At 36.5% G+C, this 14583-nt stretch overlaps 1 protein-coding gene across 5 annotated transcripts in view; it reads left to right on the forward strand.

Moving 5' to 3' along the window:
- Positions 1–5429: 5429 nt before the first annotated feature.
- Positions 5430–14583, forward strand: part of LOC124775025 (NADP-dependent malic enzyme) — a 74922-nt gene continuing 65768 nt past the window's right edge. For all 5 annotated transcript variants that reach the window (XM_047249792.1, XM_047249793.1, XM_047249789.1 and 2 more), the window contains exons 1-2: positions 5430–5549; positions 7066–7234. In XM_047249792.1, coding sequence (XP_047105748.1) covers positions 5521–5549; positions 7066–7234 — 198 coding nt within the window. In that variant the 5' untranslated portion in view covers positions 5430–5520. The remainder of the gene's footprint in view (positions 5550–7065; positions 7235–14583) is intronic.

Below are 14583 nucleotides of genomic sequence, written 5' to 3' on the forward strand. Positions count from 1 at the left end.
CCTTTGCTTCATATTTACTCAACACAATCTGTGTTTCTGATTCACATTGATGACTATCATATTGTTTAACTTGTGATATACCCCCATATTCTTCTTAATGAATAATATGATGACTGTAAGGAACAACTTGTTTTACAACTTCTCTATCTTCCTCAATAGCTTTCTGCTCATTATCACCTAATCCTTCGATTCCTTCTTTAACTTTTTCGATTGTATCAAAAACAGGTTGATCTTCTTCTTTATAGTTTTCATATTCTGTTCTTGGTTGTGCCTTCCATTATTTAAATTCTTCTTTCAATTTTCAAATATTTTTTTCTATCTCATTTAGCTTTTCTAACAACCTCTGGGTCTTGTATTGCAAACATTTACTAACATTGAAAACATTAATTAATTTATTTTTAAATGTTTATGTTTCTATTATGATTGTAAAAATTAATAAGATATTTAGTTATGTTTTTAAACTCACCAAAAGAAATAGCAACCACATTTATCTTTATTACTAAACTATGAACAATTACTATAATGTTGACTTTTCTAATGTTCATATCATATTATACAAACAAAAGCATCTTTAAATTCATTTCTGTGTTCAATTAAAGCATCATCATCATCATCTAACAGATGTGCAAAATCATCTTTTAAAGAGCTTATTTAATAAGGGTAAAAACATTAATAACATCAGAGAGTGAGATTTTTCACTCCGCAACAGAGTGTTCGCCGATGTGAAACTTCCTGGCAGATTAAAACTGTGTGCCGGACTGAGACTCAAACTCGGAACCTTTGCCTTTCGCGGGCAAGTTTGGAAGGTAGGATATGAGGTACTGGCAGAACTGAAGCCGTGAGGACACGTCATGAGTCATGCTTGGGTAGCTCAGATGGTAGAGCACTTGCTCGCAAAAGGCATAGGTCCTACGTCTGAGTCTGGGTCCAGCACACAGTTTTAATCTGCCAGGAAGTTACATTAATAACATTATTATAAGAAAGATTTTATTTGGAATCTATATTCCCCTTCATTAGGCTTCTTAGCAACGTTTATTGTAACAAATCCAAGCTGATCATTCCAACACTTACATCATTTTTCTTTAAAATAATCACACTTAATATCTCCACCAAGGACTCATGCTAAATATCATGTAAAATTGTATCACTCTCTCTAAAATATTTAAGAAACTTAGATTATCCCTGAATTATTGCTTAGGTATTTTAGAATATGTCTAAGCTCTAGTAAAATATTCTCTAATTACATTCTGATTTTAAACAACGAAATCATGGAATACTGATCCATAGGTATAGTTCCATCATTATTCTCAATAAAAGTAATAATCTTATCATTATTTTTATCTTCAACTTTTGATGCATTTTTATAAATTGTTGATAATTTAGGTGATCTAAACTTTTTGAGTACACATACATGTGTTTTATCTCATTCCAGTTTAACCTTCCTGGAGCTAGAATATAATTGTCAATCGTTAATGTTGTTTGTCCACAACTACTTGATCCTATTATAGCATATCGAACAGAATTTGGTAAAAGTTTACCATGTTTTTTTTATTTCTTCTCTGGAATTCTTATTTTTAGTTCCCAGACTGTTTTCATTTAATTAAATAAAATTTTGTTAATATCAAATGAGTCGCCTATTTCAGTTGAGTGGTAAGTAATCTGTTCTCAAAATAAACATTGACTGTAGCTAAATGAGAAGTCTTAATAATGTCGAACTGACTTGGTTTTGTACAACTCCAAATTTTACACAAAAATGATAAATTACGTTGTGATGTAGAAATGATAGAAATTCCTGTTGGCCACTATAGTTTTAAAACCTTAGAATAATTTATCCATCGTAAAAAATTAATATACACATTAAAGCAGACGAAATTTTAAATAGAATTGTTGAGAGTGATGTTAAATTATATATTAATATAAAAGATAGTTCAGAAAGATTACTTGGTTTTGGTAATCAAACTATTGAAGCTAATAAAGAAGTCATTGCTAATGATATTTCTAAAATCACTTATTTGAGTTAATTAATATTAATTTTAATTTAACTGGTGGAATGTTTGTGAAGCTTACTGATTATTTTCATCCAGAAATTAATATTATTGCTTAATTCAAGCCTAATGCTGATTTTGGTGGGCTGCTAATTCACAAGCCTCATTATCCTGTCTATTTTCCAATTTCTGACACTACACCAGATTTTGAATTTACCATGAGTGATAAAAATAGTAATTTAATTGACTTCATTAATGTCACTGTAACAGTTATTTTAGAAACATCTTAACACAAAATGTTATCTGTGATAAATAATGAATTAGATCGAGAGCTATCAATTTTACTCATTCCTGTGAATGAGAAAAGTATAAATAATTTGAATGTTTCTAGTAAGGATGGTGAGATGAGCCTTAATATAGGTTTTGATGGCTTCATGCAAGTCATGCTCTGTTATGTTGAGCTTTAGAATTGTTAAAGGTGATGGATCAGATTATTCAACATGTGATAGAAAATCCAGTTAAAAGTTTATTGATGATTTTGTGGCCATAAAGAAAGTAAACAAAATTATATCTAGAATTGAACATCCTTTTATTTCACCACCGTTGTGTTACATTTAACTTTATCTCTTGTTAATGAAATAAGAACCAAAGAACGTGTACTTACTAACAGAAATATGAAGTGCTCGAAAAATGGGGCGCTTTATCCACTGGGAATGCTTGGTAGATTCTCAAAGATTATAAGTAAATTATGTGAGAGGGAGATCTTACTGTACTTTTTAATTGGAATTCAAGTGCTGGAGACCCTGCTCATAGATGGACTCATTACAATGATGCTGGAACTGAAATAAAAGATGCATTACCAAATGGAGCCAAAACTATTGTAGAATATAATAGAATCTATGGAAACTCATGTGCCTATTGTAAAAATGAATCGAATTATGAGCTTGAACAACGAGGAAATATACTGAAAAATCACAAAGTTTTTCTATCTTTTATGATCTTCAAACAGTTTAGGTAGCAGGATTAAGTGGGAAGAGGAATTTCGAGCTAGTTATCATGAATTACTATAATCCAGTAGAGTCTGATATACCATATTTAGCATTTATTACTTTTCAAGTAAATAATGAAAATAATTAGTTGCTTGGTTCTTATAATTATTCAATCACATCAAGCTAAAGTATATGAACCTTAAAAATGAAGAAAAGAGGACATGTGGAATATTAATCCAGCAAATAATTTTCTGAAACTACATGATGCATTTCTCGATTTTAAAATAGTTGCACTACTAAAAGGAGATGTAGATGTTAGTCCATACAATTTCATAACAAATTATCCACTTTATGTGACTGATATGACTCACAGAAAAAAATATTTTTACAGGTCAGAAGAAGATAACAAAACTGGTTACAACTTTTAAAGAAAATGTTCTTGTAGATACTCTAGCATATGTAGTTACACATGGTAAAAAGAATTTAGTATATGACACTCAGCATAGAATAATAAGAGAATATTTTTGAATTGAAAAATTTTATACATTGTTATTTTTATGGTGGCTCTTATGGATGGCTTCTTATGTAGATTATGTTTAAATTTTTAAATTGGTTGACATGTGCTTGAAAATCGATCTATTTGGAATACTGTTAGTAGCTGAGCAGCTGTGAATGACTAGTAGGCCTGTGACAACTAGTAGGCCTGTGACAGGAAATGAGATATAGATAATGCCATGGCTTTCAGCATGCAGACTAATTAGGTGTCACAAGATAACACGCTCATGCTAAATGAGATATAAAATTAAAGCACCGTATACTGCCTAGCGTTGATAGCTCAGTGCATTAGGTGACTGGATATGAATCATGAAATGTTTGCTAGTGGAATTTCATGATTTGGATATTGCTCAATACTGAGCATTTATGAAAATCCCTCTGTAGCGTGACCCAGGATTTCTCCAAACAAGACAGGAGCATTGCTGGAAAAAAATTGTATTTTGAATAGTAAATTTTCAAGTAGAATTCAATTTTACGTTTTTTATTCAACATGTATAGACTATATTCCTAGTTCGAAATTTATTTTGTCCTTAATAAAAGTATTCAATAATTTCATATAGATAAGTACAGCAAAGATGGATATCATAATATAAGTACTTTTCTATGATGAAAGAACAACAGTTCTTAAGAATCAAAGAATTACAGAAGGTGTAGAACACATAAAAATATAATACATTGAATCGATTTCCCTATCTTGTTAAATTCTATTTTTTCTACAAAAGAAAATATAAGAAGAAACATCCTTCTCATTTCTTTTCTCTCAATTTTGTAAGTATTTTATAATAAAATTTATATTTTTTATAATTTTAATTACAGAATTTATATTTTTTATATTTTATTCATGAGAAAATTGAGCTAGAAATTAAAATTTGGGATAGTATAATGAAACTGTAGGTTCAAGCTCAGTTTCAAAGTAAGGTCGAGCTTACTTTAAAAAACGTTGGCTTGAACCCACAATTTCCTTTTTCTGACACTAGTATTGTAATGGGTACAAGCATATGTACAGTAACAGAAGAAGTGGTTAACTGTGTTCTTAAAAGTGTTGAGTAGTGTAGATGCACACAGAGGAGTGAGTGAGTGGTGGCAACAGTCTGAAAGTCACAGTGTAAACACTGTTGATAGTAAAGAATGCCTTTATTTTAATTCCAATACGTTACACATTGTAGCTCAATGAGGCAAACATACCTCACTTTGTTATCCTGTCCAGTGCCAACCTATGGGCGGAGACAGTTCTGCAACCAACATGTCGGATCATTTGTCAATTAATATAAAGGGTCTGGCAGTCAGCAAAGTAAAATTCAAAAATAAACTGAGAAGTTCCTCTGTCAGAGCTCCTTCTATTCAGTAGAAGAATTTCTGTTACTGTAATTTGTAAACGGTAGTGGATAAGAATTACTAATGCATATCTGTTTATCATAAAACTGTCATCATGTAGCGGCATTTACAAATTAATTTGTTATTTGAAGGTAAAATGATCATTCCACATCATTATTTATCATGCAAATGATCCATGGAAAATGAGAACTTACATGATTTATAACTGGTGTACAACTACGCACCTACCTACCAAACTGCTGGACGCTGGAGCTCTTATTTTCCTGATAACTGTAGGTCTATTACGGTTTCATTGGAAGAGAAGATCGTTTTGTACAGATACTATTTACCCCTGCAATTAAAAAATGAATGACAGCTATTATTTTCTGAATAAGAAATTGCGCCCTATTCGGTATTGCACTTTGACGTTCTGACAACACAAACTTTTGCTGAACGTGGGATTTGAGAATCCCCTCTTCAAGTAATTGTTAATTTTTCGACACCGTCCTGCGTCATATTTAAAAAAGCGCCACTGTATTGGTTCCAGAGATATCACCCATGGTGCCATCTGAGGAAACCACTGACAAATCAGGTCCAGTGTTGACTACAGAGGTGTGGGTGGGTTAGTAGAAGAGAGGAAGCCGGTACGGGTTGTAAGTGGTGTAAACGTAAATAATATGGTTTCTGTAATACCACGAGTGTTTAGGTGAGTATTGTCATAATACCGCTTAGCTAGGTTCTTGCTGTGTTTATGTTCATATAAATAAAACGTTGGAATGATTCCAATATCCAAAAATAAAGTGATGGCCCATCAGTCAAATTATAGAAGACCTACTTTTTTTTAAAAGAAAGTTATTTTACCTTAAGATCGAAAAAGCTGGAGTTTTTCGCCTTAGTTTTGTTGTATGTTTCATAAAATTTCCTCAGTATTTCCAATGCCATTCCCGATTCGTGACATTTGAAAGGAAGTAGATTTACATTTTTGTGTATCACTTGTAGGCAGTATATATCGGCACAGACCTAATCTGACGTCTGGAACTAAATAACAGTTTGAGATCAGCTGTTGTGTTGGTTCAGTGTCGGAAGCACTGCAAATGACATAAACACTTTCCCGTCTTTTATATGAAAATACTTTTGATGTTCTTTGCAGACCTACATTTTTCGTTCCTAATACCAGTCATCTTGTGATAATAACATAGGAATCATCATTAAAATATAAATATACCGATTAATGTCATCAAATTTTTCGTATTTGTTCACCATCAACCAAACAGCTTCTTGACGAATGCATCAGATAGTCTGAACCGTAGGCTATTTAGAATTATCCTTTGCGTGTTAATATCTCGGCAGTATTCGGCTGCATTGATTGGAGTTGATTGTTGGCGAAGCAATGATTTATTTTTGCACTTTTTTCCTAGTTGCCACGAAAAAACTTGTTTTGGATACTCCTTCATTTCATTTTACCGGTGTGTGGCAAAAGCATTGCAAAAGTACTGTAGGATCCTGCACTAAACATCTGTCAAACTGGTGATAATAATTGCACACTGTAATTGCTGGAGAAAGCTTCAGATAACGCTGTCCTAATGGTAACATATCATACCTTTATTTCTTCCTCTTGCATTAGTCGAATTCAGCAGGTGTTGCTATGATAGAAGAATGCGAACAGTTTTGCCTTCAAGTGTTCCTAGTACATGTATGAGACTAGTTTTCACACTGTACCATTAATGTTTTAGGTATTTAGTTTATTCCATCTCTCACTTCTGGAGCATTTGGATATAGCATACTCAGCTGAGACCAACTTGTAATGCAATGTTCTGTGCTTTGCATTTTCACGTGATGTCACTTAATGTTGTTGCAGTTGTATGTTGTCAATGCCATTAGTACCTATGTAAAACTGGTCTTATTATTTTCACTAGCAAATATTCAAAATCCAACGCCCTTGGGATTTATGGTGATCAGAAACAAGCAAAGTTAGTTTAATTTCGTGCCTGTTTCCAGAGGCATTTGCTACTGTTTAGTTAATTTCTGTAATTAAGTGCTTTGATGTTTCACGACTTCCATTACATTAAGCCACAATGTAGAGCTGAGCAATACTTGTTACTCCAGTCTGTTGAGTTTTTGCAGCTAGCCTAGGTGTAACATAGGTGTATTAAGTTTTTTTTACTGCATGTTTGAGGCCATATGAATTTTAATTTTATAAAGGGAAGTATTATTTTTCATAGGGAGTCCCTTCCTGGACTACTACACCTGGGAAGTGGGTTCAGTAGACAGGATGTTTTACGGACAGCTGCACCTGCTCTGCAGAGAGCGTACCATGAAGTTACTGGTGATGAACTTTGTCCCAATATGGTGCGTGGTATAGATCACCTGCGAGATCCGAGGCTAAACAAGGTAACATGATTGTCATTGGTGGAACTAGTTTTTAAAAAATGCACTTTTAATCCTACTATAATGTGTGTCTTTAAGAAGAACACTAACTACTGTGCATGTACGTGTATCTAAACGGTATATGTCAGCTGCCTGTTCTGATCATACTGAAGTATTTGATGTGATTGGTCCTTTCACATAATAGGTTAAAAGAATTGATTAGAAAAGCCTTTCCTTTGCAAAGAAAAAAGGAATTACTATTATTATTATTATTATTATTATTATTATTATTATCATGTCAGAAACCTACTCAAAACACAGTTTATACAGTTATAGGCAGATCAACACAGTTTATAAAATGTTTGACCAAAATTTGGCAACTTCTGGAGCATTTTCCATTGCCTGGTGAAGGCTGTCTTCTGTGGAGGTGGCTGAACATAGTAGACACTGAAGCATATGTTGAATAATGTGTTCTTCCCTGCAGTCACATTGGGTTTTGTTTTCTTCAATGTACTCCATTTTGTCAGGTTGCCAGTGATCTGCCCACTCCTGACCTCAAACTATTCAAGAACTTCCAGACTGGCCATTTCTCATCATGATCAGGGTGCAAAGATTTGGAAAATCTTTTCCGGCTAGGAGGGTGGGATGTCTCAGTCATCCATAGTTGCAGCCTGACTTCATCTGTGGTTATTAGTTTCTCCAGTATTCTGAGGAAACTTTTCCTTGACCATAGTCATTGTGAGTAGGGTTGTTGTCCATGCATGGACTGCACTTTTCCTGCTCCAGTTTCGTTCTTTTCTCTGTTTGCTGCTATTTCACTTCGAGCAGGAGGTGGTGCAATAACTGCAGTTGACTTCAAGCAGCCTGTTATAATCCTATATGTGTCATTTAGGAGAATAGCCACGTGTTTGGCATGTGTTGACTTATACCAAAGAGGACAGGCGTAATCTGCAGCTGAGTAGCATAATGCCATTACAGAAATTCAGATGATTCAGCTTGGCTGCCCCAGTGTGATCTGGCCAGTTTTCTCAGTGGGTTGTTCCTGATGGAGACTTTTGATTTGAAATGCATGAAGTGTGTTTTGAACATTAGAGATCTGTAGTGTTATTCATAGGTATTTTGGAGTGTCACAGGTTCCAATTTAACCCCTGACCATTCTATCTTTAACTTGTGGGTGGTTTCCGTACTTCTCAGATGAAAAGAACACGCTTGTCTGTGGTGGGTTTGATTTAAGCTGGTTTATCCTGTAGTATTTTCACAGATCTTCTGCCAGAGTGAGATCATGAGCATAGAAGAAATTCCTGCTGTTGGGGATTATGGGTTGGTCATTGGTATATATATTGAACAGAACTGGAGCCTAGCTTGCACTTGTGTGTAATGGAGACACTTGACACCTGTGTGCTATGTATGACAATTTTGTAAGGCCTGCGCGTTATAGGCAACTATTAATATCACCATTGTCTGTCTTGATGTTATAACCTGTATGTGTCGTAAGATCCGATGATGGCGGCTTTAGTTTCGCTGAAACCAGTAATCATGAAATAGAAAGAATTCCTACGATCTTGGCTACCAGTTTATTGTTTTAAAAACAGAACTAAGAGTGACACGGAGGTGTGAGTTGGCACTCATAGACAGAAAAATGTGTGAAGCTAAATTATCTTGACGCGCCAAAAAAATATGTAATAGTTTAAAAGTTATTGTTGTCGTAAAAATTGTAAATTTATGAAAGCTCAAAACTAATATCTCGGTAATGCTTTGGTCGATTAATATGAACTAAGTGTTTACTTTGCAGCTAGTAGAGCTGCATCGAGCAATCATAGCCGATTTAGCATAGTGTGTACCATTTTTTAATAAGAGATTGGAATATGGCATTTGACTGAGAGAAACTCTCTCTAAAGTTTAAAGAGGTAGATGAGTAATTAAGTATGTCTTTTTTTTTTTCTTTATTTATGTTTAGTTTCGAAAATCCAGGAAAAGCAAAATCATGTCACAAGAACATTATTTGTGAAAAAAAGGTAGCAAATACAAAAAATTTGGACTTTACATTGTTACTGCCCAGCAAATTTCCATATTTTTCAATATAGCATATATGTTTTTTTGTTTAGTTTTAGAATATTCATAATTTTTGTCAAACATTGTCTTGAATTAGGCAGTCGATCCGAGGGTGGATAGGGCGGCCGTCTTTGATGACATTCAAAAGCAATCAAGTGGAGCGCGATATAGTGGTTTAGGACAACAGACAAGAGTGTATATTGTGAATTTTGAACAGACTGTCGGGTGCCGTGATCGCGATATGTGTTCTAGCATCTGTTGTTAAAGGCCCTCAGACTGCATTTTAAGTATTTAGTGAATATAGTGAAAAATAGAAATAAACTATTTGTTCAAATTATAAATCAATGTGAGGGACTCAATATTTTAAATTTCACCGCAATACTTGCCATCGTTGTTCCTTTAATATTTTATTTCAGCTTAAAAACTGCGAGTGGCTAGCACACTGGACTCGCATTCGGGAGGATGACGGTTCGATCCCATGATTTTCCTAAATCGCTTCAGGCAAATGCCGGGATGGTTGCTTTGAAAGGGCGCAGCTGACTTTCTTCTCCATCCTCCCCTAACCCCATGGGACCGATGACCTCGCTGTTTGGTCCCCTTCCCCAAAACCAACCGATCTTAAAAACTGCATTTATGACAGGTGTGAGCTGGCACCCTATGACGAAAAACGTAGCCAAACATGAGACATCTGGGCCGCTCAATTAAGCTGATTGTAACAAATGTATAGATGTATGAGCCAAACTATTAAAGCTTCGGTGTGTAGTACCCAGTACTGTTGTAATCTGTTGGTTAGAAACATAACCATTGACAAAACTCGAATTGCTTGGAGCGTCGTTTGTGACTGTCTTTGGCACAACTCTTCAATTATCTCATTATTGCTCCCGCTTTTGACATAGGCAGCACAGTCTATTGCCAACTGCAAAAATTTCTCATCCCCCGTCTTTCCTGGGTTTGTTACAATATTGTGGTTTGTCTTCTCCAATTCTTTACATTGGAGTAAGTGTGAGGTTTTCCTGTTGCCATGGAGTCTGATTTTGTGAGGTTTTCCTGTTGCCATGGAGTCTGATTTCCCCAACAACATTGCCTACAAATTTGCCACAACTGTCACTGGTTTCATTGACTGAAAGCCAGATATAGTGGTCCCAAGTGTCTGTTTTAATATCAGCAATAGCCATTTTGTACCCCTGTTACTGATAATTTTTGTGCAGTGTTGACTGCCCCTGATGTATTGCAGCTTGCTGATATTCTCTAGGAAGCCCAAAAAAGGAGTGGTAAGTTGGCCTGTCAGATACTGAACACAGATGAAGCACGAAAATAGGAAGAAGTTGTACTGAACTGTGGAAAAAAGAAGTGAAATAGAAACAGTGAACAGTATAACTTTAATATGTGCAATATTGAGTGACGTTAATGTTTATCATGTTGTGGTGTACACTGGACTCTCATTCGGGAGGACGACGGTTCAATCCCGTCTCCGGCCATCCTGATTTAGGTTTTCCTTGATTTCCCTAAATCGCTTCAGGCAAATGCTGGGATGGTTCCTTTGAAAGGGCACGGCCGATTTCCTTCCCCATCCTTCCATCACCCGAACTTGCGCTCCGTCTCTAATGACCTCGTTGTCGACGGGACGTTAAACACTAATCTCCTCCTCCATGTTGTGGTAGTGTGGTCATCATGCTAGATTACAAAGGGGGAGGTCTGGGTTCAAATCTCCCTCATGCCCCATATTTTTATTTTATTTATTTTTTCTCAAAATTATGGAATGTCCATCTGTCATTGATGTGTTTGTTTGCTGTATCCAGATTGTGTCATGGTATAATGTCCATTTGCAACAGCGACGTGTAATGAAGGGATCTCCAGATGTACGTACCTCTTATTTGTTCTACACAGGTGCCACATGTTGTGCCTCTTGTATTCTATTTTGGAAATTTTGTCTCTTGAATTCATTCTGTGTAACATTGTTCACACCCACTTATTTATTGTTTTCATTTCTGTGAGAGCACTATGCGGCATCTCGTCTGCTCTCACTATTCATCACATGATATGAGTCACATGGTAAGAATGTATTATCGTCGAAAGTAAATGTGATGAACAGTGAGAGCAGCAAGATGATGCATAGACCTCTCACAGAAATGTAAACAACAAAGAAGTGGGTGTGAACTATGTTGCAAAGAATGAATTCAAGAGTCAAAACTTCCAAAATGGAACACAAGAGGCATAACATGTGGTACTTGGGTAGAACTTGGACCATTCACCGTTTCTCTTTTGCTTCTTTTTTCCACAGTTCAGTCCTCCTCCTTTCTACTTTTATGCTTGATCTGTGTTCAATTTTTGACGGGCTGTACAATGGGCCAGCTTACCACTAAATCCAAGGGGAGTGCGATGGGGAGCTCCCCTTGTGAGCAGCGCTACATAGCCCAAAAGGCACGCAGGTGAACTCTAACAACCCCAAAGGCATACATACAGCTGTCTTGGGAAAGTCGTCTGGTGCCACAGGTATCTGATGAAAAGCTCTAACAAAGTCAAACATAGAGATTATGTTCTTACCACTGACGTTGGATGTGAAATTCTCAATGTGTGGTATAGGATACCGGTCTGAAATCTGTCTTGCATTTAGCAGTTGATAGTCTCCACAAGCAATGTAGTCATTTGTTTTTATTCTGTATTGCATAGAGGGGAAATGCCCAACTACTATTTGATTAATGGCGGATCCCCTGTTCTAGCATGGATGTGTATTACTGTGTAACTGCTTTCAGTTTCTGCAACATTAAATGATTTGGTACTGGGCATAGTCAAAATGTAATGCACTATGGGGTGCTGCACAGGAGCCAATATGGAAGCTTAACACATGATCTTGGGTGAACTGTTTCAAAAGTTTGATAAACTGAGAATCTCAAGTTATCACCTGGATGGCAGCATCATCCACATGACCTACTAGTCCTGTACTAGTTAAGATAGAGCTAGTGTCAAGCAGTTGTCGATGGCAGAAGTCATGCATAACTCAATAAAATGATAGCGAACCTGCTCCTAGTATGGTGCGTGTGATGTCTGCACAACAAACTACCACCCAAGCCTGCATTGTAGGCCTAGGTTTAATTCAGTCATATATAACTGTTGTAGAGCCATTGGCATCACATTTATGAGGTGATGGATGGATAGACCAACACATCTGCACTTGTATTTATTAGCAACTGTAATTTCTTACCTTGGTTTGTGATAAACAATTGACAGCTGCCATTTCTAGTGTTAGTGGTCGTCATCACTGAGTTTCTGTTGTGTTTCACTGCTCACAAGGTGGGTACACCTACGTGCATCATACCCAAATTGGTGATGTTACCAACATACTTTTGTAGCCGAAGGTGCAAGTGATTGTGATCAGATTGGCAACTGTTGTTCGGAGTTTGCATGGGAGCTACTTGTGTGGTAAGTTTGGTGATCTGAGCTTGTAGCACAGCGTAGTTGCTGTCTGGCTGCAGATGTGGGCTAACTGCTGCAACACACACAGATGATACATTTCAGATAGTTGGTCAGTGGTTTGTGCTAGTGCATGTAGATCACCGGTACACATGATTAAAATCTTTTGCGTGTCAGGTGGCTTGGCATGATAGCCAAATGCTTTGCAGAATGTCATTGCTTACTGTGTTGCTTTCCAACGAAAGTAATCAGTGCAGCAGTTGCAATGGAGTGCAGTCTCTGAACTCTTCAGTCAAGGTTGTTTTTCCAGTCTCTTCACCTAAGGTGTAAAAGTTATGTGATGAGAATGTTCTTAATCACTGGATATCTGTCCATGTTCGATGGTGGTGATAGAATATTCTGCACTTCCAGTGCTATTTCTTCACTGAGTGCTGTCACAGCATAACTATATTTTGTATGGTCTGCAGTGACTTGCACCAAGACAAATTAGCTTTACAACTGTGCGAACCATAGCATAGGGCTTTGCTGCCAGAGTGATGGTACTTTTACTAGGATGCTGTTTATCATCACACTAGAAGGTGTATCTACAGCTGACACAGGACTTGATCTACCATTGTAGTAATATTGCAGAATCAGTAGGCTACAGATGTGCTGTCATGGAATGCAGAAGATGCTTGATGCAATTAATGTGGCTGCACTTAGTGCAACACAGTGCATTACAGAGTGCAAATGTATGTAGAATTTAACCCCTGAGTTAACCAACTGTTGTGGGTTAACAAAACTCGCTTTTATTTGCTTTAAAATAACCCGTAACGCAAGATGATGATAAAGAGACAGAGCGAACAAAACAGTAGAATGATATATCACGAAAAACAAAGAGTAAACATAGAATAGCCTGAGCCAAAGGTGATCTTGCATGGAACCTTCACTTGTACGTAACGTTACACACACACACTGTACACTAGCGTGAGCACATTCCAAACCAAATTAATTTGACATTGTGAGAATAATTTTAATTCTTGGTATGGCATATATTTTAAGCACATTTGATTTCGATGGCTGTTTTATGCCAGTCATGTTGTTGTCATGGGTCAAAACAGATACTTTTCAGAATACCTCATAAATCATTTGGTGCCCATAGGATTAGTACTAATGACAAATGAGAAATGCAGAGCTGCATCAGAGACAGTAAAGAAATGAATAGAGGGGCAATAAGTGTATACAGTGCTTATAAACATGCCGGCCGGTGTGGCCGTGCGGTTCTAAGCGCTTCAGTTTGGAACCGCATGACCGCTACGGTCGCAGGTTCGAATCCTGCCTTGGGCATGGATGTGTGTGATGTCCTTAGGTTAGTTAGGTTTAAGTAGTTATAAGTTCTAGGGGACTGATGACCTCAGTAGTTAAGTCCCATAGTGCTCAGAGCCGTTTGAACCATTTTGAAGCTTATAAACATACATTTTAATGAGAACTTTATGATCACCCTCCTTATGTAACATTTTGAACAGAAGAGCTAACAGTGCAGCCATTCCATCCGAACTACATCAGTTTTTCAATGGTTAAGGTGATAGATTGGTTGGGACAATGTACTAGGAGGATTCAAAAACCTTACCATTCACAGATGTAGGTTTTTCGTAGTTTCCCTAAAATGCTGATGTATTCTGGGGTATGTCATTTGAGGCAGTTCATGACCAATTTTCCATCCCATCCTTACTCAGTCCAAAGTAGTGTTCAGTCTTTTACTTCAGGGCATTGAAATACAGTGTTACATCCCTTCTTTCTGTGTATGAGCTTGTGATGTGTAGGTGCTTCAGAAAGTCGTGCAGTTGTCAGATACATTATTATGATTAGAGGAGCAGATTTTTCGAAGTGTGTTGCACATTATGGCCTCTGAATGAACAGGTTCTGTATGT

The sequence above is a fragment of the Schistocerca piceifrons genome, chromosome 2, assembly GCF_021461385.2.
Source record: "Schistocerca piceifrons isolate TAMUIC-IGC-003096 chromosome 2, iqSchPice1.1, whole genome shotgun sequence".
In the NCBI taxonomy this organism is placed as follows: domain Eukaryota; kingdom Metazoa; phylum Arthropoda; class Insecta; order Orthoptera; family Acrididae; genus Schistocerca; species Schistocerca piceifrons.